The 24,824-nt window shown below is 35.8% G+C and overlaps 1 protein-coding gene across 5 annotated transcripts in view; it reads left to right on the top strand.

The window, feature by feature from the left end:
* The window catches only part of LOC136027011 (hepatitis A virus cellular receptor 1-like), a 64,049-nt gene extending 48,853 nt beyond the window's left edge, over positions 1–15,196 (top strand). For 3 of the 5 annotated variants that reach the window (XM_065703908.1, XM_065703907.1, XM_065703906.1), the window contains 2 exons: positions 3,303–3,494; positions 13,350–15,196. In XM_065703908.1, the coding sequence (XP_065559980.1) occupies positions 3,303–3,494; positions 13,350–13,591 (434 nt within the window). In that variant the 3' untranslated portion in view covers positions 13,592–15,196. The remainder of the gene's footprint in view (positions 1–3,302; positions 3,495–13,349) is intronic. The other 2 variants (XM_065703910.1, XM_065703909.1) reach the window with 1 other exon arrangement.
* Positions 15,197–24,824: the final 9,628 nt, after the last annotated feature.

Raw genomic sequence — 24,824 nt, 5'->3', positions numbered from 1 at the left:
GCCATTTTGTTCAACATAGTCGAGAACCTAACAGCTATGTATTTGGGGAGGGCTTACTCCCTCACAGTCCCCGGAGAATGGGCTACAAGTTACAAACTTTGACCAGTGTTTACATATAGTAATGGTTATTGGGAAGTGTACAGACATTTTCAGGGGAATTGTTTTCATGGATAGGGAGGGGGTTGAGGGGAATGGGTTACATGGGAGGATCTTTCCGTGGAGAAACTTTCCATGGGAGGAAAGAATTTCCATGAAAGGGGCGCAGGATTTTCTAATATTTTTTAAAACAAAAAACAATGAAAAGATAAATATAAAAAAGTTTTTTCAACTGAAAGTTTGGAGCAGCATTAAAACGAAACGAACGGAAATTACCCCTCATATGAGGGGTTCATCTCCTCCTAAATACCTGCTCTTTACGCTAAAGTATATTTGGTAATTTCAACTATTTCTTCTACGGCCTTTGTGATTCAGGGGTCATTCTTAAAAAATTGGGACAAAATTTAAGCTTTAGATAAAGAGGAAGGCATTAAAGAGGAGGCAAACCCCCTCAAATGCGTAATAAAATTATACGAATATAGAAGTTCGTTACAACAGTTAATTTGGAAGTTAAGTATATTTTTTATTAATATAAAGGTTCGTAAGAAATTAAAATTTCTAGTTGCCTTTTTAAGTAGCCAAAATTGAAGGGCAACTATGCATCCTGCCCCACTTCTTTTTTCTCAAAATCGTCCGATCAAACCTAAGAAAAAGCCATTTAGCCAAAAAAATATGCGAATTTCGTTCTAAGTATTCATTTGCGGTGAGCCAAAATCAAAACACGCATTAATTCAAAAACGTTCAGAAATTAAATAAAAAAACAAGTTTTTTTTAACTGAAAGTAAGGACCGACATTAAACCTTAAAACGAACAGAAATTGCTCCATATATGAAAGGGGCTGTTCCCACCACAACGCCCCGCTCTTTATGCAAAAGTTTTTTACTGTTTGAAAAAGTAAATTTGAGAGAAAAAGTCACACTTTAGCGCAAAGAGCGGGGCTTTGAGGAGGGAACAGCCTTTTTCATATACGGAACAATTTCTGTTCGTTTTGAAGTTTAATGTCACTCCTTACTTTCAGTTAAAAAAAAACTTGTTTTTTTTTATTTAATCGACCTAAAAAGCCTTGTTATATGATCTTTGAACTAATTTGAATAATATGACTGTCTCAAAATTTCCATTAGACGTATTTCGGGAAAACATGACGTGTGTTTTGTGTAGGAGGAGGGGGCTAGCTGCCCTCTGATCCCTTTTTTCTCTTTAAAGCCGGACTATAAATTCTAATTACCAGTTCAATGAGGCCCCTTTGATGTATATACGACCATCTTTTCTATAAAAACCTTAGCTGCCCCCATGGCATAACTTAAAAACCTTGCCCTGTTGTGGGAGCGGAGGTGTATCACTCAAAGACATAAATCCGGACCCTTAAACTACGATAAATAAAATTGCTATCTCCAAATTTTATTAGATATCTTTGGGGAAATAATGGGCTCTCGGGGATAGGTTACTCTCAAAACACTTTTTACTTTTACATAGGGAACTATAACTTCCAATTTCAAATCTCATGAGCATCACCTGAAGTTTACACAACCATTTATTACATAAAAACCTTATATGCTCCCAGGGCATGACTTAAAAACCTATCCCCACGGCACATGGGGTTGTGTCGACCTAGAGGCGTTGTTACAGGTTCTTTGGAATATTATGAAAAAAAATTACTATTTCACAATTTCAATCAGATTTGTTTGGTGAATAGCTGGGTAGTCGGGGAGGGGTTAGCTGCCTCCCATAACTTTTGAATCTTAAAAGGGAACTAGAACTTCGAATGTTCAACCTAGTGAACCTCCTCTATATTCTAAACAATCATCCCTTCCATAAAAACCATAAATGCCCCCGGAGCATAACTTACAACCCTTGCCCCCGGCTTCGGAGGTTTCTTTCAACCCTAAATACCTCGTTATATGATATTTCGGACTATTTTGAATAAAACGGCTCTCTCATAATTTATATTAGACACATTCCGGGAAAATACGACATGTAGGCGGGGGGGGGGGTTGACAAGCTGCGATCTGATTACTTCGACTCTTAAAAGAGCACTAGATCTTCTGATTAGCAATCCAATGAGCCCTTCCGAAGTTTATATAACCATGCTTCCTGTAAAAATCTTAGATCCCCCCAGGGCATAACTGACAACCCTTGCCCTGAGGGCCTTGGGGGAGGAGTTGTCATCCTCAAGATATAATTTTCGGACTTTTTAACTACGTTGAAAAAAATGGCTATCTCAAAATTTTATTTCAATGTGTTTCGGGAAATGATGGGCGTGGGAGGGGGTTGGCTGCCTTCTAATAACTTTTAATCATTAAAATGGTACTAGCCCTTTCAATTTCCGATCGAATCCGCTCTTTTTGAAGTTTCTACGAAAACTCTTTCGGTACGAAGTGTCCTTGTCAAAAAAAATAATACATTATGCTAACATCGTTCTTTACTTAGGCAGTGCTATTGCGCTGCCTATAATTCTGTAAACTTGAATTGGCTTTATTATAAATTTGTGTAATACTATCTACTTCTGTTTGACTAGTACACAGTACTTCCAATCTCAAAATTTTGGGATCTCCGATCTCTTTATTTCTCCAATAAAATATGTTTCCAAGTTAGTTTTGCCTTTTCATTAAAAACGTGAAAACGCATTATGTAAGCCGTAAATTCTCCTGAGTGGAATAGCAGGCCAATGTAACAAAGGCGTACAGATGTGCCAGGGGGCAAATTCCTGAGAATGTAGGTGAGGCGAAATACTTTTTTTTCAATTTTATTTTCAAGATACAAAAATAAACATTCTTTAAAATTAAGAAGGGAGAGTAATTTTTGTTTTCTTTCAATAAATATCCCAAAAATGTATTTTTCAAAATGTCCTTCCCCGCAAGCCCGATCCTTCCCGATTCAGTCGGTGCATCTGCAGGTGCCACAGGGCCTCTTGCATGTCCGAAGATGCCCCAATAGAATATTCAGTGTCAGCTTCATGCAAAGGAAACCAACACAGAACGAAATATTTCTGAACGAAAATTATGCTTTATTACTTAGCAACAAATTTGTTTAGATTTGAATACTTTGTATCTACGCTGTGTTTAATTTTTCATTTGTATTGTTTTATTTGTGTAACTGTATTTGTGTTAATGTTTTATCTATCTCTTGGTCAGGGTTGAAGTTTTAGGCACTGAAGGGTGCCTTCTATATCCTAACACTTTATTACAATCGCTTTCTTCTTTTTCTAGCCCCGACTACAACGACACCAACTACGACAACAACACCAACGACGACTACACCAACTACCACCACACCGACAACAACAACAACACCGACTACAACAACAACACCGACTACAACAACAACACCAACCACGACTACTACGCCAACTACGACAACGACTCCAACTACGACAACCGCTGCAACTACAACTACCACAAGTAAGTTTTGGAAGAAGCTATATAAATTTAAGCTCATTTTGGCTATAGAGAAAAATAATAAAACTCTTTTAAGCTAAGTGAAAGAGAGTAATAAAAATTAAATCCTTTGGAATAAGATAATTTAGGGCCAGTCTTGTTTTATTTTTTTAATACGAGTAGCGTTTTCCATATAGATTAAAATATTGGCGGAAGAATCTAATAGAGCTCAAATTTAGGGGCAACAAGGGATATTCATCCTACATATACCTGTGCATACACAAATACAGCAATGAGATTTTTTTTCCAAAAGGATAGTCAGAGGAATTCTTCACAGTGATTATTATAGAGGTAGCAGTTGAAGTAGTAGTAGTAAATGTAGTAGTGGTAGCGGTTATTTGTAGTAGCATGCCCATATTACCTTTTGTCAATTGATCTTCTCCTTTAAGCATTATCTGAAAGTTTCAACTTAATTCCCAAATCATTTCTTGAGATAGGCTCTATTGAATATGTGCAAGCATAAAGTGTATTTTTATTTAGTTCATATTTCCCATCAATGTTTTAAATGTAGTGGTGTGGCGATAGTATTAGTAGCAGTAATATTCGTAGTAGTAGTATTAGTAGCAGTAGCATGCAGATATCATCTTTTTAGCCAATTCGTCATCTCCCTTATCATTTCCTGAAAATTTCAAATTAATATACTAGGTTATTTCTGAGATTAGCTTTTTGAAAACCCTTTAATACATAGCGTGTTTTTATTTGGTTAAACACTCCCTTCCACATTCTCCGAAAGACTCACCTGAATGACCTTTGTCTTTTTGGAAAGTAATAATAATCTTTACGGAAAGTCAGTAACACCTGCAATATTTTAACAATGAACAAATTGCCTAAATTAGACCCCTTACCCTGAGGGCTCTGGCGGTTTGACATCCCCAAAGTCGTAATTTCTGGGCCCTTAAAAATGCTGAAGAAAATAGCTGTCTCAAAAGTTTGATTGGATATCTGTTTTGGGAATTAACAGACACGTCAAGGGGGCTTCAAATTACTTTTGACTCTTAATAAGCACACTATAGCAGTAGTCGGTCAAAAGGGGCTGTCACAGCCCTATCTCGGTGTACTAATGGAGCTGCTAACCCCTCGTATCATCTCGAATGGTAATAGCGCAGCTACGGGGGTATATATGGAGCCAAAAGAAGCCACCAATCCCTCATGTCTGGTTTTGCCGTTGAGATTATTGTTTTCTGAAAACAATGCATTCGATTGCCGAGTATTTTGTCTTATCTGGAGAGCATTTCGCAAGGTCTTGACATAACAGAAAGAAAGCTGGTCCAAGCAATTATCATTACTTGAAGTGAGCTTGAAGTAGGAAGATGTCAAATAAAACAAATTTATACATGGATTCTAATATACAATTAGAAGAGATTTTTTGTGCTCTAATGGTATCGAAGACATTGGTTCTATTGATAGTCAACAAAACTTGTTTCAGTTCCAAAAACTATAAAGAATAGGGTCCCAACGATACTGGTTTTCCATTACCAGACTTGCACATCAGTTTCGATCCCCATGTCTCCATTCAGGGCTCAATCCCCCTCTAAACATTTCCTCCCCTCCCAACTGCCCCTCCCCCAATCTTTTTGAACTTGTAATTTTCTTGAGCTTGGATTTTTTGTTTTACTTTAGAATTTTTTGGAACTTAAAATTTTATTAACTTAGAAATCTATTTTATTTCTTAACTTTGAAATCTTTGTTGATGGAACAGAATTTTTTTAACTTAAATATTTTTCAGCTTTTTATTCATGTTCTAAACTGACATGTGATCTTTGGTGAAGAAGGTTTCCAGATTTTTTTTTTCATGCGGCCACCAACGTAGTAGCCTACTCTGTGTGGTTGGTCATCGACAAGAATTGGTTTATTGTATGTTTTCGATCAATATTAACTGTGCACTTTAAGGATAAACAATTACATCATATTTAAAAAGTGAATATGATATATTTCAAGAAGGTGTGTAAATATGATAATGTTATTGTAGAATTAAATGCTGATAAATATAAATATTTGAACTACGAGACAAGTTCTTGTGGTAACACTTCGTTAATTGTATGCATTCATTGTCATGACGGTGAGAGATTAAATTTCTTTAAAGTATCGCAAAACTTCAGCTCTTATGAAGGTTGAAATCGCAAGAATGAAATCTTCAGAGATGGTACTACTCAAAGAGAATCAAACAGTTCGTGGTAACGAACTGTAGTAAGGAGCGACCCGGCTCAATAGTAACCAAAACTCTAAAAAATGAAATTTTGATACCAATACCTACATCAAAAGAATCGCATTTTAATGTTGATTTTAAATATATAAGTTTCATCAAGTTTAGTCTTACCCATCAAAAGTTACGAGCCTGATAAAATTTGCGTTATTTTAGAAAATAGGGGAAACGCCCCCTAGAAGTGTTAGAATCTTAACGAAAATCACACCATCAGATTTAGCGTATAAGAGAACCCTACTGTAGAAGTTTCAAGCTCCTATCTACAAAAATGCGGAATTTTGTATTTTTTGCCAGAAGGCAGATCACGGATGCGTGTTTATTTGTTTTTTGTTTTTTTTTTTCCCAGGGGTGATCGTATCGACCCAGTTGTCCTAAAATGTTGCAAGAGGGCTCATTCTAACGGAAATGAAAAGTTCTAGTGCCCTTTTTAAGTGACCAAAAAAATTAGAGGGCACCTAGGCCCCCTCCCACGCTAATTATTTTACCAAAGTCAACGGATCAAATTTCTGAGATAGTCATTTTATTCAGCGTAGTCGAAAACCCTTATAACTATGTCTTTGGGGACGACTTACTCCCCCACAGTCCCCATGGGAGGGGCAACAAGTTACAAACTTTGACCAATGCTTACATATAGTAATGGTTATTGGGAAGTGTACAGGCGTTTTCAGGAGGATTTTTTCGGTTGGGGGAGGGGTTGAGAAGAGGGGGATATTCTGGGGGAACTTTCCATCGATAATTTGTCATGGGGGAAGAAAATCTCCATGAAGGGAGCGCAGGATTTACTAGCATTATTTAAAAACACAATGAAAAAATAAATATGAAAAAGTTCTTTCAGCTGGAAGTAAGGAACAGCATTAAAACTTAAAACAAACAGAAATTATTACCCATTTGAGGGGCTCACCTCCTCCTAATACCTCGCTCTTTACGTTAAAGTATTTTTAGTAATTTCAACTATTTATTCTACGGCTTTTGTGATTCTGGGGTCATTCTTAATGAATTGGGACAAAATTTAAGCTTTAGTGTAAAGAGCGAGGATCTGACAAGGGGGCGAACCCCCTCAAATATGTAATAAAAATATGAGAATACAAAAGTTTTTTACGTAAGCTAATTTATAAGTTACGTAAATCTTTTACTAATAAAAATATTCGTAAAAAATTAAAAGTTCTAGTTGCCTTTTTAATTGACCAAAAAATCGGAGGGCAACTAGGCTTCCTCCCCCGCTCTTTTTTTCTCAAAATCATTCGATCAAAATTATGAGAAAGCCATTTAGCCACACAAAAAAAAATGCAAATTTCGTTTTAATTATTCCTCTGCGGAGAGCCAAAATCAAAACATGCATTGATTCAAAAACGTTCAGAAATTAAATAAAAAAAAACAAGTTTTTTTAACTGCAAGTAAGGAGCGACATTAAAACTCAAAACGAACAGAAATTACTTCGTATATGAAAGAGGCTGCTTCCTCATCAACGCCCCGCTCTTTACGCTAAAGTTTTTTACTGTTTTAAAAAGAAGAATTGAAAGACAGAGTCAAACTTTAGCGTAAAGAGCGGGGTGTTGATGAGGAAGCAGCCTCTTTCATATACGAAGTAATTTCTGTTCGTTTTGAGTTTTAATGTCGCTCCTTACTTGCAGTTAAAACAACTTGTTTTTTTTATTTAATACAAGCTTAAAAGTAATTGTTGATGAGGACGATAGTCGACTTCTTGCTCACTGCGCGGGTAACACGTTGCCTGTTGATAAATATTATCGCTATCTTTCAGGTAATTAGCATCCAAGGGAAGGTAAAAAAAAGAAAAGCGTACTCTTCTACCAATATCATAAACCATATCTTGTCGAAGTGTCGGAACTGTTACCTGTGTAAAAAATAATGCGGTAATAAACAGTCAAATAACTGGCGAAAAACGGGCATTGGCAGATAGTATCATCAAGGAAATGAATAAAAATTTAACAATAAGCAAAGCATCGGTGTACGTTAATAATGTCATTAATAGTTTACAAACAGATACCATCATTGAACAGAATAATAGTAATGATTAAAAATTGAAGATGAAATATATGAAGAAAGTGTGTGCACATGATAGAATTATCATTCCATTGAATGCTTAAAAAGACAAATATCTATACTACTAAACAAACGATAATGGTGACACCCTCGGAAATGTATGTGAGGATTGTCAGATTGGGCTTAAACATAATTCATGTCCAAAAGTAATAGTTGACAACGAGGGTCAACTTCTTATTCATAGCGTAAGATAAGATTTGTATTTCAAAAATGTCACTCACAGACCCCGAAGGGCCGATTTGCAATTCGAAGTAATAAAACCAAAAAAAAAAATCATAAGTAAAGAAACAACTAAAAAACTGGCAAAAAGTGCCAAAAACTAAAATATCAGAATGGTAAAATCATTCATTAGTCAAGAATATTAAGTGGCAAAATGTTAGTAAGCTGAAAAGGTAAAAACTAAAAAGGAGTGACATAGGACATACGTTAAAAATATTTAAGAGAGAAAATTTAAAAAAGGGGCGACAAACGAATCAAACAAAATTAAAACTTTGGTATCGACAGTACCAACAAAAAAGAAAGAGAAACAGTAGTGGTTTATTTTATCAGTAATGAAGGGAAAAAAGGTTTTTTCATACCGGGAGGTAAAGGAAGGGATTGGGGACAAGATAGGAATGGGTTCAGAAATACTTTACCTGTCGATAAACCCTATCGCCATCTTTGTCTCATTTTAGAGGTACACCAGTACACCATTTTAGAGGTACTCTGGAGTACACCAGAGAAGACTGGTGTACTGCCGCACATACGTCATAAGTCACATCTCATCTCGGTGCCAGAACTGTTAGCTGTGTAAAAATAATTTGGTAATAGAAAGTGAAATTGCTGGCAAAATAAAACGGTCATTGGTAGATAATATCACAAAAAAAAAGCAAAGCATCGATGAACGTAATAGGATCAATAATAGTTTACCGTCAGATGCCATCATTGAACGAAATAATGGCAATGATGAATCCATGTCAAAATTTCTTTTATTTGACATATTCTCACTTTAATTTTACATCAAGTAAGGATAATAGCTTAGACCAGTTTTCTTTCTTTATATCAAGATCTGGGGCAATGCTCCCCATATAGGAAAAAGATTTGGCAATCGAATGCATTGTATCCAGAAAACTGGTATCTCAATGGCAATACCAGATGTGACGGATTGGTAACTTCTTTTGGCTTCAGGTATACCCCTATGGCTGCACCAGTACAAATTGAGGGGATACGAGGCGTTAGGAATTCCAATAGCACACTGGGATAGGGCTGTGACAGCCATTGTTGACTAATTACTACTCACTATAACTTCCAATTTCCATTCAAATGCCCAAACTGAAGTTTATAAGACCACTCGTTCCGTGAGAACCTTATATACCCCCAGGGCATAACTTACAGACTCTGCCCCAGGGATCTTATGGGTTGTTTTAACTCTGGAGGTACTTTTATGAGTACTTTGAACTTTTTTAAACAAGTTGGTCATTTCACTGTTTTGATCAGATCTGCTTGGGCAAAAAAAAGGGTGTCAGGGGGGATCATTCCTTCTTAACTTTTGACTCTTAAAAATGAACCAGAACTTGCAATTTGCAATTAAAAGAGTCTCCTCTAAAGCTTATGAAGCCACCCTTCCATAAAACTCTTTTATCCCCCCGGGACATAGCTTAGAAGACTTGCCCCCAGGCTTTGAGTGGTTGTTTTAACCTAGAAGGCCTTGTCGTATGATCTTGAGACTATTTGAATAAAATGACTACCTCGAAATTTCTATCGGGTGCGTTTTAAGAATAGAGGAATTAAGGGGGGGAAGCTAGTTGCCCTCCGATCACTTTGACTCTTAAAAACGCCACTAGAGCGTCTCATTTCCAATCCAGTGCTCCCCCCCAATTTTACACTCTCACTATTTTCATAAAACCTTTATATACCCCCCCGGGCTTGACTTACAACCCTTGCCATGAAGGCTGTGTGTGTTTGTAGGGGGGGGCTCATCCTCAAAGACCTAATTAGTGGACTCTTCAAGAACGTTGAACAATAATTGCTGTCTCCCTTTAATCACTCAATTTCCGATTGTAAATTTCAGTTTCTAATCGTGTGAGCCAGTTTCGAAGCTTATACGACCATCATTTTCCATTAAAAACCTTGTATGCCCCTGTTGCTTCGAGGGGGATGTCATCGTCAAAGAGATAATTAATGGACCTTTCAACTACGCTGAACAAAATATCTAGCTCAAAATTGTTATTTTATGTGTTTGGGAAAATTATGGGCGTGGGAGGAGGGGGCTGGTTGTCCTACAAGAATTTTCAACTATTAAAAAGGTGAGTAAAACTTTCAATTTCAAATTGAATGAGCCCCTTTCAAAGTTTGTACAACCACCATTCCTATAGAAACCTTATATACCCCTGGGCTTAATTTACAACCCTCGTCCTGAGGGCTATGGCGGAGGATGCTATCCCCAAACAAATAATTTCCAGACTTTTCAAATTCGCTGAACAAAGCATATCTTAAAATTTTCATTGGGTGTGTTAAGGAAAAGTATAGGCGCGTTTGGGGAGACAATCTGCTTTCTATAGGTAGTTGTGTTACAAAGTATTAATTTATGGTAAATGAAACAACAAAGATAACCATGGATTCCGACTATCCATCGTCTATGTTGCATACTGTCGTATCCGCCAAAAAGTTAGATTTCGGAATTTTTTACTTTTAATTTTTTGGCTTTACAAAGTATAGAAATACCCCGATTTTTGGCAGTTAAATAGCGTGCGAGACAAATTATGCTTTACCGGGTACAACACCTTCATTTTAGAAGATTAGATATAAAGAAAAATACAATAGTCTACCAAAAGTAAGAGCTACCAAAAATTCAGTTTAAAGTCAGTTAGACATTTCCACATTCCTCGGGATTCTTATAAGAATCCTAATGCAAAATTCTGAGGATCCAGAAAATGTATACATGGCATTAAACTGGATTTTTGGCTCAAACACAGTAAATAAATATACAATCCATTTTCTTCAGATAAGATAATGTGCAAGATGGATGGCAAATTACGCTAGACAGGGTATAGCTCTGTCCCTTTAGAAGACTAAATATACTCAAAAGTAAAAAAAATTGGCCAAATTTAGGATAACGTGATATTTTTCTGGCATTTTCTTGCAAATCCTTTCCCTCGCCCAATCAGAAATCATTTATGAAATATGTCCAGCCTTCTCCTCTCTGATTAAAAATGGTTTACAGGGTTGTCAACGCTTTAAGTAAATTAAATAAAAATAACAAGCTTTTTTTAATGAAAGTAAAGAGCAACATTAAAACTTAAAACGAACAGAAATTACTCCGTATATGAAAGGGGCTTTCCCTCCTCAACGCCCCGCTCTTTACGCTAAAGTTTTTTTGCTGTTTAAAAAAATAGAGTTAAGAGAAAGAGTCAAACTTTAGCGTAAAGAGCGGGACGTTGATGAGGAAGCAGCCCCTTTGATATACGAAGTACGTTTGTTACTAAAAAAAAATGGAAATTTCGAAGTAAGTTTGACTCTCTCTCTTAACTCTACTTCTTAAAACAGTAAAAAACTTTAGCGTAAAGAGCGGCGCGTTGAGGAGAAAAAGCCCCTTTCATATACGGAGTAATTTCTGTTCGTTTTAAGTTTTAATGTCGCTCCTTACTTTCATTAAAAAAAACTTGTTTTTTTATTTAATTTCTGGACGTTTTTTAATTAATGCATGTTTTGATCTTGGCTCTCCGCACATAAATAATTAAAACGAAATTTGTATATTATTTTTTTTGGCTAAATGGCTTTCTCATAGTTTTAATCGGAAGATTTTGAGAAAAAAGAGAGAGGGAGGAAGCCTAGTTACCCTCCAGTTTTTGATTACTTAAAAAGGCAACTAGAACTTTTAATTTTTTTTACGAACATTCTCATTAGTAAAAATTAGACGTAATTTACGAATTAACTTACGTAACGAACTTCTTTGCGTATATGAGGGAGTTCACCCCTCGTCGATACCTCGCTCTTTACACTAAAGCTTAAATTCTGTCCCAATTCCTTAAGAATGACCTTTGAATCACAAAGGCCGTAGTATAAATAGTTGAAATTACTAAAAATACTTTAGCGTAAAGAGCGAGGTATTACGAGGAGGTAAACCCCTCATATGCGCAATAATCTTCTCACTTTCAGTAGAAAAAACTTCTCATATTTATTTTGTCATTTTTTTTTAAATAATGCTAAAAAATCCTGCGCCCCCTTCATTGAAAGTCTCTTCCCCAAGTTTTTCCATGGAAAATTTCTCCCACGTAACCCCCCACCCACCTCGACTCTCCCTCCCAAACCAAAAACATCTCCCTGAAAACGTCCGTACACTTCCCAGTAACCATTACTACATGTAAACACAGGTCAAAGTTTGTAACATGCAACCCCTCCCACTGGGACTGCGGGGGTGTAAGTCGTCCCCAAAGACATAGTTATTAGGTTTTTCGACTATGGTGAATAAAATGGCTATCTCAGAATTTTTATCCGGTGACCTTTAGGGAAAACATGAGCGTGGGAGGGGCCTAGGTGTCCTCCGATTTTTTTGGTCACTTAAAAAGGGCACTAGAACTTTTAATTTCCGTTAGAGTGAGCCCTCTCGCAACATTCTAGAACCACTGGGTCGATACGATCACCCCTGGAAAAAAAAAAAACGAACAAAAAAACAAAAAACCAAATAAACACGCATCTGTGATTTGTCTTCTGGCAAAAAATGCGAAATTCCACATTTTTTTAGATAGGAGCTTGAAACTTATATAATAAGGTTCTCTGATACGCTGAATCTGATGGTGTGATTTTCGTCAAGATTGTATGAATTTTAGGGGTGGTTTCCCCTATTTTATGATATGAGGCAAATTTTCTCAGGCTCGTAACTTTTGATAGGTAAAACTAGTCTTGATGAAAGTTATATATTTAAAATCAGCATTAAAATGCGATGTTTTTGATGTAACTATTGGTATTAAAATTCCTTTTTTTAGAGTTTCGGTTACTATTGAGTCGGGTCGCTCCTTACTACAGTTCGTTACCACGAACTGTTTGACTATACGAGTTTACGGACTAAAATTGTACTGCAAGACGATAACTTATTACATCTGAACAGCAGGTTAAAAACTTTTCTTAAAGAAAAAAACTGATAAACAATAAACTTGAACTGATATCCAAGCGAGAAAGGAGTAAATGAAACCAAAATGTGCAGAAAAATTTGCAAAATCTCCATTTTTTTTTTTTAATTTACCTCTTTGTCCATGGACCGCTGAATTGTACCAAAACAATACAATTGTACCGCGTTGGCAACGCTGGTGCATGAAACTCTAGTACAATCATATTCATAAGGGTTTTTGGTATCTCATTATTACCATTTTAAGATCCTTGTCAGGTGGGTTTGAAAGCCCAATACTAAAGCTGTCTAGAAGTGCATAGAACAATATTTCGTTGTCTTTTTTGTATTTTATAAAAGAAATTTTTGAGAGCTCTAAACGCGCCCAAGCTTTAGACTAATCTAAACTAGAGCCAAAGATAGGATTGTTTGTATTTCAAAAAATCAAACTATCTTAGATTTTCTTTTACAGCTACAAGGATTCCTATTGCTCCTCAACGTTTTGGTGTGCTGCGTTTTCCGATAAGAGGTCAAATATATCGATTTACTTCTCCAGTTAACCGCACAGTAACCTATAAAAACTGGATGACACGAAAACCACAGCTTACAACAACTCAAAAGATAAAGCACAGCGGAATAGAAGACATAAACAATATAGCACTAAGCTTGGGATCATTATCCGAAAGCTACTCTTCTGTCACATCTGCTGAATAAGATCACGAAATCCCTGTTCCCTTATTTGGAAATTTGTTGCATAAGCTTCGCAACCCTTCCCTACCATCATTTTTGAATTCTAAGACAACAAGCTCTTGGAAGAAAAAACGACGAAAGCCAGCCTTTTCAGCCTTTAAGAGGAAAAAATCACCCATAATAAGAGTTAACAATGAATTTCTAACACTGAAAAAAACCGATTCTAGGCCTGTGGTTTTCGACTTATCAATTAGATGACGGGTTAGAAGAGTGTTAGGCAGTGTAGAGATGACTTGTAGAGCCGGCTAGACTTAATAAGGGAGTTTTCATAAGACCTATTGCAATCAATTTTAGTTATTTTAGAAATTCCAAGATAGTTACAGTAGCTATAAGTTTCTAATTATAGTGTCTTAAAGTTCTCACTGTGTTTTAGATTAAAATAACGAATAAAAAGAGATCCCTCTCCTATATTTCACTGTTAAAAAGTGTGCATGAAATCTATTGGCACATTTTGTGATGTATTTTCGTAAGCCAATCCCATTACTCCTCAATTTTGGAGAAATGTGTAGCCCACCTCTAAAACAGGGTCGACTAATGCTTCGGGTTAACTAATGCTGAGTGGCAAATCTAGACAGCCAAGCAAATGTAGTTTTGGGAACGATAAGTAACTCCTTAGTTTTAGAACCTGGTTGGTTCTTTTGTAAGAGATATTAAACCAGTAATGTAGTTTTTAAGCCACAGCATTTTTTTTTCACTATTAAACTCTCTTCTTCTCTGTAATAATAAGTTTACAATAGTGCAATTTCTTAAAAAGACGTGAAAATTTTAGCACACTTTATTACACAGATTAATCTTATCTTAATCAATTTTCTGGGGGCGCAGCTAAATTTAACAAGGTCTTTATTTGGCTAAAAAATTACATTTTATTTTACAGCACAGAAAGTTATCAAACAGAATTCATTTTTATAAGCGAAAATTACTATATTTATTAATGTTGGTGGTTAAAGGCTGGTTTGTGTAAAGTTAGTTTACTGTCCCCATAAAGCACGGTAGTTAGATTGAATTCAATAAGCTTTATCCTGTTATTCCCTTTAACTAAAGTTAATGACGATCAAAACAGTCAAGATAGAAAAGGAGTGACGAAGATTAGATGACAAATATATTTTTCATCATCGATGTTTTTGTAAATGTATTAATAGAAAAATATACTCATATTTTTTTATTCCAGTTTTGATTTAAAGTGTTGATGATTTTTATTTTCGACGTGAGGAAATTCAGTACATATCTTGGTGTTAAGTTTCATAATAGGATACAATAGATTAATCTAAAAAAAACGTAATAATTTTTATTTTTTTTTATTTTACTAACAACACTAAGCGTCAAATCTTGCTAAAAAAAAAAGTTTTGTTTCTGGAACAGTAATTTGTAATTTTATTACACATTGGTTTTGCAAATTTTTAAAGTTTAATAATATTGCATATATGCAAAAATTGATTCTAAGTTGCTTTAAACAGACTTTGGGTTGGCTTTACGTGCTTTAGAATTAAATACAGCTCCTATGGTTGAGGTTTTTTTGTATGTTTTTAATGAAGCTATGCACAGTCGCTTTAAAATAAACACTGACTTCTAGACTTTTTCTAAGAATAATTTTTTTCTAACGATTTTTTCTAAATGTCGAACTTGGCAAATTTTGGTTCTTAGAAAAGAATTTGACAAAAATATTTGCAACTATTTAAGATAGAAATCTAAAATATAGGGCACACATTTATTATTCAAAATTCTTTCTATTGCTTCTATGCCATGCCATGTAGTTTTCAAAGCTGGATTACCCTTGAATACCAGTCACACTAACCAAAAAAGCTTCTTTGATCTTTTTATACGACCCCATTGATCTGCTCTATGGCCGTCCACGAAAAATTATGTCTGAATAAACAACTACAAAGAGTCTTAACTCCAATCTTATACCAAAAATGGCCTAATGGTCCAATCTACATTCCTACTAATGCAACTAACAGCTCACTGCATCACCAAGCTACCTGACGGCAACACAGCTGAACACACTCTTCCTCTAACTTGGTCCATTCAAAAATTGCCTCTTAGTCACCTCTTGTTATTACCGTTACCTTTAAATCTTTTCTTGTGACACCTTCCTATCCAATTTGGGGAGCCATCTTTTTGTTTGGCTCCAGACAGACAGCGCTACCACCTGTTATCACCCATGGTGCCCTATTCTTTTTGAATACAGGATCCTTACACAATGTTTTTCTAAGTATTTGATTTTTACATATTCCTGCTTGGCATTGCTAAATTACCTTTAGTTCAGATACATGGCGTTTTTATGAGATTTTGGTAGGCTTTGAATTACATGCTGTGTAAAATAATTCAACTTTCCACTTGGAAGTTTTACTCGCAGACCCTGCCTATCTGCATGCCGACTGAACAAAATTATGCCGACTGATTCCCTATATTTTCAATTTAAAGTACAGCTGAATCATGTTATGATTTAAACAGACATTATCATAGTTTTAACTTTATTATCTGCAGCAAGAAGTATTTAAATTCATTGTTGAATAAGTAATTGTCCTGAAAACACATGCATTCTTTTCTCTTCTAGAATTTTTATCTGACTTTTAGACTTTTAGACTTTAGACTTTTAGGCACAAATACATGTGCCAAACGTGTTTTTTTCTTTTTTAACGAATGACTTTATGGATTGAGTAAGTGTGCCATAAGAGTGAAAGGATTAATATGAGGATTTTCCTAAATGGCAAGAAAATTTTTGAACTAAATTTTTTCAAGAAGCATTTAGTTTCAAATGGATTATTCGAAAATTATTATATTATTAAGGTTCAATATGGCTAAGCTTCAAGGTCTCAAAGTTTATCAAGTTGCAGTTGCGCTGCACTATACACTGCATGAAATATAAGACTATTTAATGGCCGTTTTGAAAAATCTTCATCTTTCAGTGAAAAAAGCTTAGTGAAATATGGTCATTTCCAGGAGCAAAAACTTACAAGGCTTGTCGTTTTTCTAACAAAAAAACGAAAGAAAACTATATTTGGATTTAAGCAGTTCATAAAGCTTATGGTCGAAAGCAGGACTACTATTTGACTCATCAACCAAAACTATTTAGTAAATAGGCTTTAAGGATGCCCAGTACTTTCTTGTTCGAATTATTGGTTTGTTGAATAGATCCTTTTTGATTAGACTAGGTTAACTAACAGCAGATTCTCACCTACCGGAATTTCTGGACTCTGGGTTTCCAGATTCTAGGTGGACGTTTTCTTTGTGTACAATCTGACTAATTGCATGCATTTTGGTAAGCTATTTATTTGCTAAGCTGTCAAGGTTTCAAACCTGATGGATGAAGATTTTCTGGTATGTTCTTTGACTATACAGTTAGATAAGAAATTTAATTACGTTTTATTTTATTTCAATGATATAAATCCCTTACATATTTTTCCCAGTTAGAGCAAATCTGACCTCTTTAAGAGATTAAATTAAAGAGACAAGTTTTTTTAACTGAAAGTAATGAGCGACGTTAAAACTTAAAAAAACGAAATTATTCCGTATATGAAAGGGCTATCCCCTCCTCAACGCCCCGCTCTTTGCGCTAAAGTGTTTTATTGTTTTAAAAAGTACAGCTGTGAGAGAGAGTCAAACTTTAGCGTAAAGAGCGGGGCATTGAGGAAGGGGAAGCCCTTCCATATATGGAATTATTTCTGTTCGTTTTAATTTTAATGTCGCTCCTTACTTTCATTTGAATTTTTTTTTTATTTGATTTCTGAACGTTTTTGAAATAATGCAGGTTTTGATTTTGGCTCAACTTATATTATAACCAAATTTGCATATTAATTTTACTTTTTTTGCTAAATAGCTTTCTCAAAGTTTTGATCGGATGGTTTTGAGAAAAAAGGGGTGGGGAAGGGGGCCTAGTTGTCCTCTAATTTTTTTGGTCACTTAAAAAGGCCACTAGAACTTTTCATTTTATTGACCAAAAAATTTGGAGGGCACCTAGGCCCCCTCCCACGCTCATTTTTCCCAAAAGTCACCGGATCAAAATTCTGAGATAGCCATTTTATTCAGCATAGTCAAAAAACCTAATAACTATGTCTTTAGGGACGACTTACTCCCCTGCAGTCCCACTAGAACTTTTAATTTCCGTTAGAATGATCCCTCTGACGGTATTGTAGGACCACTGTATTGATATGATCACCCCTGAAAAAAAAAAAACAGATAAACAAATAAACACGCATCCGTGATCTTTCTTCTGGCAAAAGATGCAAAATTCCACATTTTTTGCAGATAGGAGCTTGGAACTTCTACAGTAGGGTTCTCTGCTCTGAACCTGTTGGTGTGATTTTCAAGATTCTATGACTTTAAGGGGGTGTTTCCCCCTTTTTTGAAAAGGCAAATTTTCTCAGGCTCTTAACTTTTGATGCGTAAGAATAAATTTGATGGAACTCGCATATTTAAAATCAACAGAAAAATGTTATTCATTTGATGTATATATTGGTGTCAAAATTCTGTTTTTTAGAGTTTCGACTACTATTGAGCCGGCTCGCTCCTTACTACAGTTCGTTACCACGAACTGTTTGACAAAAGAGCGTAGAAAAAGTAATTTTACTAGCTGAAAAAATTTAAATTTTTTTTTACCACAACAGTTCTAAACAGCTGGATTTTATTTGCAGTTAATCAATGGCAGACGCTGACATTCCACACACACAAATAATTGACCCTCCATTGCTTCATTCAAAACGAAGACTGGAAAAAAAATCAGTTGACAAATCAAAAGGTAGACTTGAACTCAAATTTCAATCTTAGTAAAATAGCGAGTGAGCAAGAAAATTATGAAAGTTGAAAGACTTATTATTAGCAAATATGTTTCTGAAATGTACTGACACTAAGGAACAAACGATTTTTTAAGTCTTCACTAAAGCTTAGAACTACCATCTGAAAAGGGGGAGTTCACAAAATAGAGAGATAATCTCTCTGTTTGAAGACAATTACCGTTTGACTTAGAAGTTACATAATCTAAGCTACAGAAAAATCAAGCGTAAAATTCAGTATGAAAAACACAATCTTTTTCCAGAATAGAAGAAGCCAGGACGGGTATTTTTTTCAAATATTCCACTGCTTAACTTTCTATTAACATACCTTCCCTGCTAACATCTTTAGAAATGCTTACAGGCCAAACATAAATCAGACTTTTACTTTGTCAATCAGTCTGTTGAAATGCCTTTCTTTTTATTCGAAAAAAATGAACGTTTTGACGAGAGAAGCTAAACTAGCTTCAGTGTAATTTTCTTTTAGTTCTAAAAACGCACAAGCTCAGGCCCTATCTTAAAACATCAAATATCCTTAGTTGACTAGTTAGATTCATTAACCAGCAGTTTCAGCTTACATCTTTGAATGGCTAGATTTCTTTTAAAAGTATTTTTTATGCTATATGAGTTTGAATCATCATAATTTGGCGTCAAAGCAGTTATATTAATTTTGGAAAATGGCCGGATTCTTTAGTGAATCTACAAAGCTCAAATTCAGAAGGATAACCTTTTGGTTTTGTGCTCTCCCTCTCCTCATCCTTCACTCCAAGATTTCTATGATTTTCCTTTTTTTGTAGAAATGGTTTGTAGAAAAAGTTAGTAAAAAAAACAACACAGATTTTGGCCATATTTTGATAAAAAATATGCTTGTTTATTGATGTGCGCCATGTTGCTTCACCGATATTTCTCTGCTAGATTTTTAATCTCTTGTCTTCCATGGAACATGAATCCCAGCCTGAACAAAAGTTTGCCAAAGATGAAAGTAATATAAGATTTTAAAAGCTGTAGAAAAAGCTATATCATACCATGTAGGCTATAAGCTAGCTATTTAACAAGAGCTAAGAGCTCACATGGCACTTGTGACGAGGCAAGAAGAGCTAAGAGCCAAGAGCTCATATGGTAGGCGCTCTAACAAAATTCTAAGAATCAATAAATTGATTAAAAAGGAAAATCAGAGACTTAATGCCGGTTAGGATTTAAAATAAGAGCTCTGAGTCACGATGTCCTTCTAAATATCAAAATTCATTAAGATCCGATCACCCACTCGTAAGTTATAAATACCTAATTTTTTCAAATTTTTCCTCTCCCTTTAGCCCCCCAGATGGTCGAATCTGGGAAAACCACTTTATCAAGTCAATTTGTGCAGCTCCTTGACACGCCTACCAATTTTCATCGTCCTAGCACGTCCAGAAACACCAAACTCGCCAAATCACTGAACCCCTCCTCCAACTCCCCCAAAGAGAGAAAATCCAGTACGGTTACGTCAATCACGTATCAAGGACATTTGCTTATTCTATCCACCAAGCTTCATTTCGATTCCTCCACTCCAAGTGTTTTCCAAGATTTCCCCCTCCAACTCCCCCAAATAGCAAAAGATCTGGTCAGGATTTGAAATAAGAGCTCTGAGACATGAATTCCTCCTAAATATCAAATTTCATTAAGATCCGATCACCTATTCGTAAGATAAAAATACCCCAATTTTCACGTTTTCCAAGAATTCCGGTTCCCCCCTCCAACTCCCCCCAATATCACAGGATCTGGTCGGAGTTTAAAATAAGAGCTTTTAAAGCACGAGATCCTTCTAAATATCAAATTTCATTAAGATCTGGTCACCCTTTCGTAAGTTACAAATACCTCAATTTTCAAAATTACCCTCCCCCCCAACTCCACCAAAGAGAGCAGATCTGGTCCGATTTATGTCATTCACGTATCTCAGACAGGTTTCTATTCTTCCTATCCAGTTTCATCCTCATCTCACCGCTTTAAGTATTTTCTAATATTTCCGACCCCCCCCCCCCAACTGCCCCCCCCCCAATGACGCTGAATCCGTTTGAGATTTAAAATAAGAGATCTGAGTTACGAGTTTCTTCTAAATATCAAGTTTCATGAAGATCCTATCACTCCTTCGTAAGTTAAAAATACGTCATTTTTTCTAATTTTTCAGAATTAACCCCCCCCCCCCTAGTAGAGCAGATCCGTTCCAATTATGTAATTCACGTATCAAAGGCTTCTGATTATTTTTCCGACTAAGTTTCATCCCGATCCCTCCAATCTAGGCGTTTTCCATGATTTTAGGCTCTCCCACCCCAAACTCCCCCCAATGTGACCAGATCCGGTCGGAATTTAAAACAAGAGCTTTGAGACACAATATCCCTCTAAATATCAAATTTCACTGAGATCTGATTACCCGTTTGTAAGTTAAAATATACCTCATTTTTCTAATTTTTCAGAATTAACCCCCCACCCCAACTACCCCAAAGAGATTGGATCCATTCCGGTTATCTCAATCATGTATTTAGGACTCGTTCTTATTTTTCCCACCAAGTTTCATCCCGATCCCTCCACTGTAAGTGTTCTCCAAGTTTTAGGTTTCCCCCCTCCCAACTCCCCCCCTCAATGTCACCAGATCCGGTAGGGATTTGAAATAAGAGCTTTGAGACATACTATCCTTCTAAATATCAAATTTTATTGAGATCTGATCGCCCGTTCGTAAGTTAAAAATAGCTCGTTTTTTCTAATTTTCCAGAATTAATCCCCCCCCAACTGCCCCAAAGAGAGCGGATCCGTTCCGGTTATGTCAACCATGTATCTAGGACTTATGCTTATTTTTTCCACCAAGTTTCCTCCAGATCCCTCCACTCTAAGTGTTTTCCAAGATTTTAGGTTTTCCCCTCCCAGCTTCTCCCCCCCCCAATGTCACCAGATCCGGTCGGGATTTAAAATAACAGCTTTGAGACATGATATCCATCCAATCATCAAATTTCATTAAGATCTGATCAACCGTTCGTAAGTTAAAAATACTTAAATTTTTCTATTGTTTCTGAATTAACGGGCCCTCCACTCCCACCCCCAGATGGTCAAATCAGGAAAACGACTATTTCTAATTTAATCTGGTCCGGTACCTGATACGCCTGCAAAGTTTCATCTTCTTAGCTTCCCTGGAAGTACTTACAGTAGCAAAACCGGGACCGACAGACCGACAGAATTTGCGATTGCTATATATCACTTGGTTAATACCAAGTGCCATAAAAACCAGTTTGTGGTAATTAAAATCGTATTATGTCAAATTTGTATTAAAATGATAATCAACATGTGGTACACGATACTAAGCGTTCCAGATTGATTGCCTCGATTGATTGCTTCAAATTAAGGCTGATTATTGTTCGATATCAATACTGATACTTACGGATTATAGTTTTTCCAGAATGACTCTTTCCAGAAAAATCTAAAAAGTGGAAAAAAACGAAGTGTCTTATTTTGACCCCCTCCCATGATAAAAAAAAATGGTCTCTGTTCAAGAAACCAAACTTTTTAAATTGTTGCAATTGCAATATATTTTTGGATTTTTTTCTAATGTTGATTTGTATACTGTACCAAAAAAATATTAAATTAGAACAGCAAAGTTCTTACAAAGGAAACGCAGGCTTAATATTGAAGTTTTCATTTATGTTAATAGGCTATACTTATCTATTAGCCACTTGCTACAAACACAGATCAAACAGTTCGTGGTAACGAGCTGTAGTAAGGAGCGACCCGGCTCAATAGTAACCGAAACTCTAAAAAATTGAATTTTGATACCGATAATTACATCAAAAGAATCGCATTTGATTGCTGATTTTAAATATATAAATTTCGTCACGATCAGATATACCTATCAAAAGTTATGAGCCTGAGAATATTTGCCTCATTTTAGAAAATAGGGAGAAATACCCCCTAAAAGTCATACAATCTTAACGAAAATCACACCATCAGATTCAGCGTATCAAAGAACCTTATTGTAGAAGTTTCAAGCTCATATCTACAAAAATGTGGAATTTCGCATTTTTTGCCAGAAGACAGATCACGGATGCGTGTTTATTTGTTTTTTTTGTTTGTTTTTTTCCCAGGGGTGATCGTATCGACTGAGTGGTCCTAGAATGTCACGAAAGAGCTCATATAACGGAAATTAAAAGTTCTAGTGCCCTTTTTAAGCGACCAAAAATTGGAGGGCACCTAGGCCCCCTCCCACGCTTATTTTTTCCGAAAAGTCACCGGATCAAAATTCCGAGTTAGCCATTTTATTCACCATAGTCAAAAAACCTAATAATTATGTCTGTAGGGACGACTTACTCCCCTGCAGTCCCCGTGGGAAGGGCTGCAAGTTACAAACTTTGACCTGTGTTTACATATAGTATGATTACTGGAAAGTGTACAAACGTTTTCAGTGGGATTTTTTTTTAGGAGGAGAGTAGAGGGGGGGCTACCTAGGAGGATATTTCTACGGAGAAAATTCTCATGGGGGAAGAGTATTTCAATGAAGGGGGCGTAGGATTTTCCAGCATTATTTAAAAAAAAACAAGGAAAAAAAAATATGAAAAGTTTTTTTCTACTGAAAGTAAGGAGCAGCATTAAAACTTAAAACGAATAAATATTATTACGCATATGAAGGGTTTACCTCCTCGTTATACCTCACTCTTTACGTTAAAGTATTTTTAGTAATTTCAACTATTTATTCTACGGCCTTTGCGATCCAGAGGTAATTCTTAAGGAATTGGGACAAGATTTCAGCTTTAGTGTAAAGAGCGAGGTATCAACTACGGTTGAACCCACTCATAAACGCAATATAAAACATACGAATATAGAAGTTCGTTACGTAAGTTAATTCGCAAGTTACATATATTTTTTAGCAATGAAAACGTTTGTAAAAAATTAAAGGTTCTAGTTGCTTTTTTAAGCAATCCAAAAATTGGATGGCAAATAGGCCTCCTCCCTCGCTCCTTTTTCTCAAAATATTCCGATTTATTGCAATTAATTAATATGCAAATTTCGTTTTAATTATTTATGTGCGGAGAGCCAAGAACAAAACATACATTAATTCAAAAACGTCCAGAAACTAAATAAAAAAAAAAGTTTTTTTTTAAATGAAAGTAAGGAGCAACATTAAAACTTGAAACGAACAGAAATTACTCCGTATATGAAAGGGGCTTTTCCTCCTCAACGCCCCGCTCTTTACGCTAAAGTTTCTTACTGTTTTAAAAATAGAGTGAAGAGAAAGAGTCAAACTTTAGCGTAAAGAGTGAGGCGTTGAGGAGGAAAAGCCCCTTTAGTATACGGAGTAATTTCTGCTCGTTTTAAGTTTTAATGTTGCTCCTTACTTTCATTTAAAAAAACTTGTTTTTTTTATTAATTTTTATAAAGTTGACAGAATTTTATGCCTATGTAGCACAATAGTTATGGTTGACTGGATTGTGACAGGATTAAAGAAAGTAATAAACGTCTTAGAACGAAGGAAAACGAAATTCAGGAAACATTTTATTATATGGACTCGAAAGCAATAGCTCGTATTTTCACAGCTGGTTGAATTTCAAAAAGTTCAACCTTGGAAAAGAGTTCACTGTATAAAAGATGGCGGCATTATTGCAGGCTATTGTTGCAGGCATTATTTCATTCTTTATGCGTTTTCCGAAACCTGTATTCTTGATTTTTTCAAGCCATAACGTAAACAACTTTAATTACCAATATAGAATTGTTTTTGGTTTCTCAGCTTAAAATAACTTGATGATCAGAAACAAGTAAATTTCTTATATAGGTACAAAATGTGTATCATGGCTAAGCCAACTGGTTTTGGCCATAAAGCCTGAGTGTTAGCTTGCTTTCATGGCTACCCTTTCAACATCGATCTCTATCAAGGCGAATCAGCCGAGCAACAGTCACCTTCTTTACTGTTCGGCACAAGAGTTGCAACAAAATTGCTATTAACCGTTGAAGACCCATCAAAGCATGAAGTTTATGAAGTTTATTTCGACCACTTTTTTTACAAGCTATTACTTGCATGTTCAGCTTCATCGCCTTGGTTTTGGGGCGACTAGGACGGTCCGTGAAAATCGCTTGAGTGGGTGCTCTTTGGATAAGACTCTGGAAAAGAAAGAGTGTGGGTTCTTTGATTTCAGGTTGTTGGGATCTGTTTTAGCTACCAAATGGAATGACAGTAAAGTTTCATGCGCCGCAACCAACATTGATACTATTGGGCCCATGTTTCAAGCAAACCGCGCTCAAGCAGTGTTACGAAGATCTACTTATCCTACTGCTAGCCGTTGTGAAGAACTATAAACCAAAGTTTGAGCAGTGTTGACGTCATAGACAACGCCCTTTCTTGCTATAGACCCATTGTGGGAAGCAAAAATGATATTAGATGTTAGATCAGAATCTTCTGTGCATTCATGGCGTTACAG

The sequence above is a fragment of the Artemia franciscana genome, chromosome 5 (genome assembly GCF_032884065.1).
Source record: "Artemia franciscana chromosome 5, ASM3288406v1, whole genome shotgun sequence".
NCBI classification, from domain to species: Eukaryota; Metazoa; Arthropoda; class Branchiopoda; order Anostraca; family Artemiidae; genus Artemia; species Artemia franciscana.
This window is presented reverse-complemented; position numbering and strand designations above follow the sequence as displayed.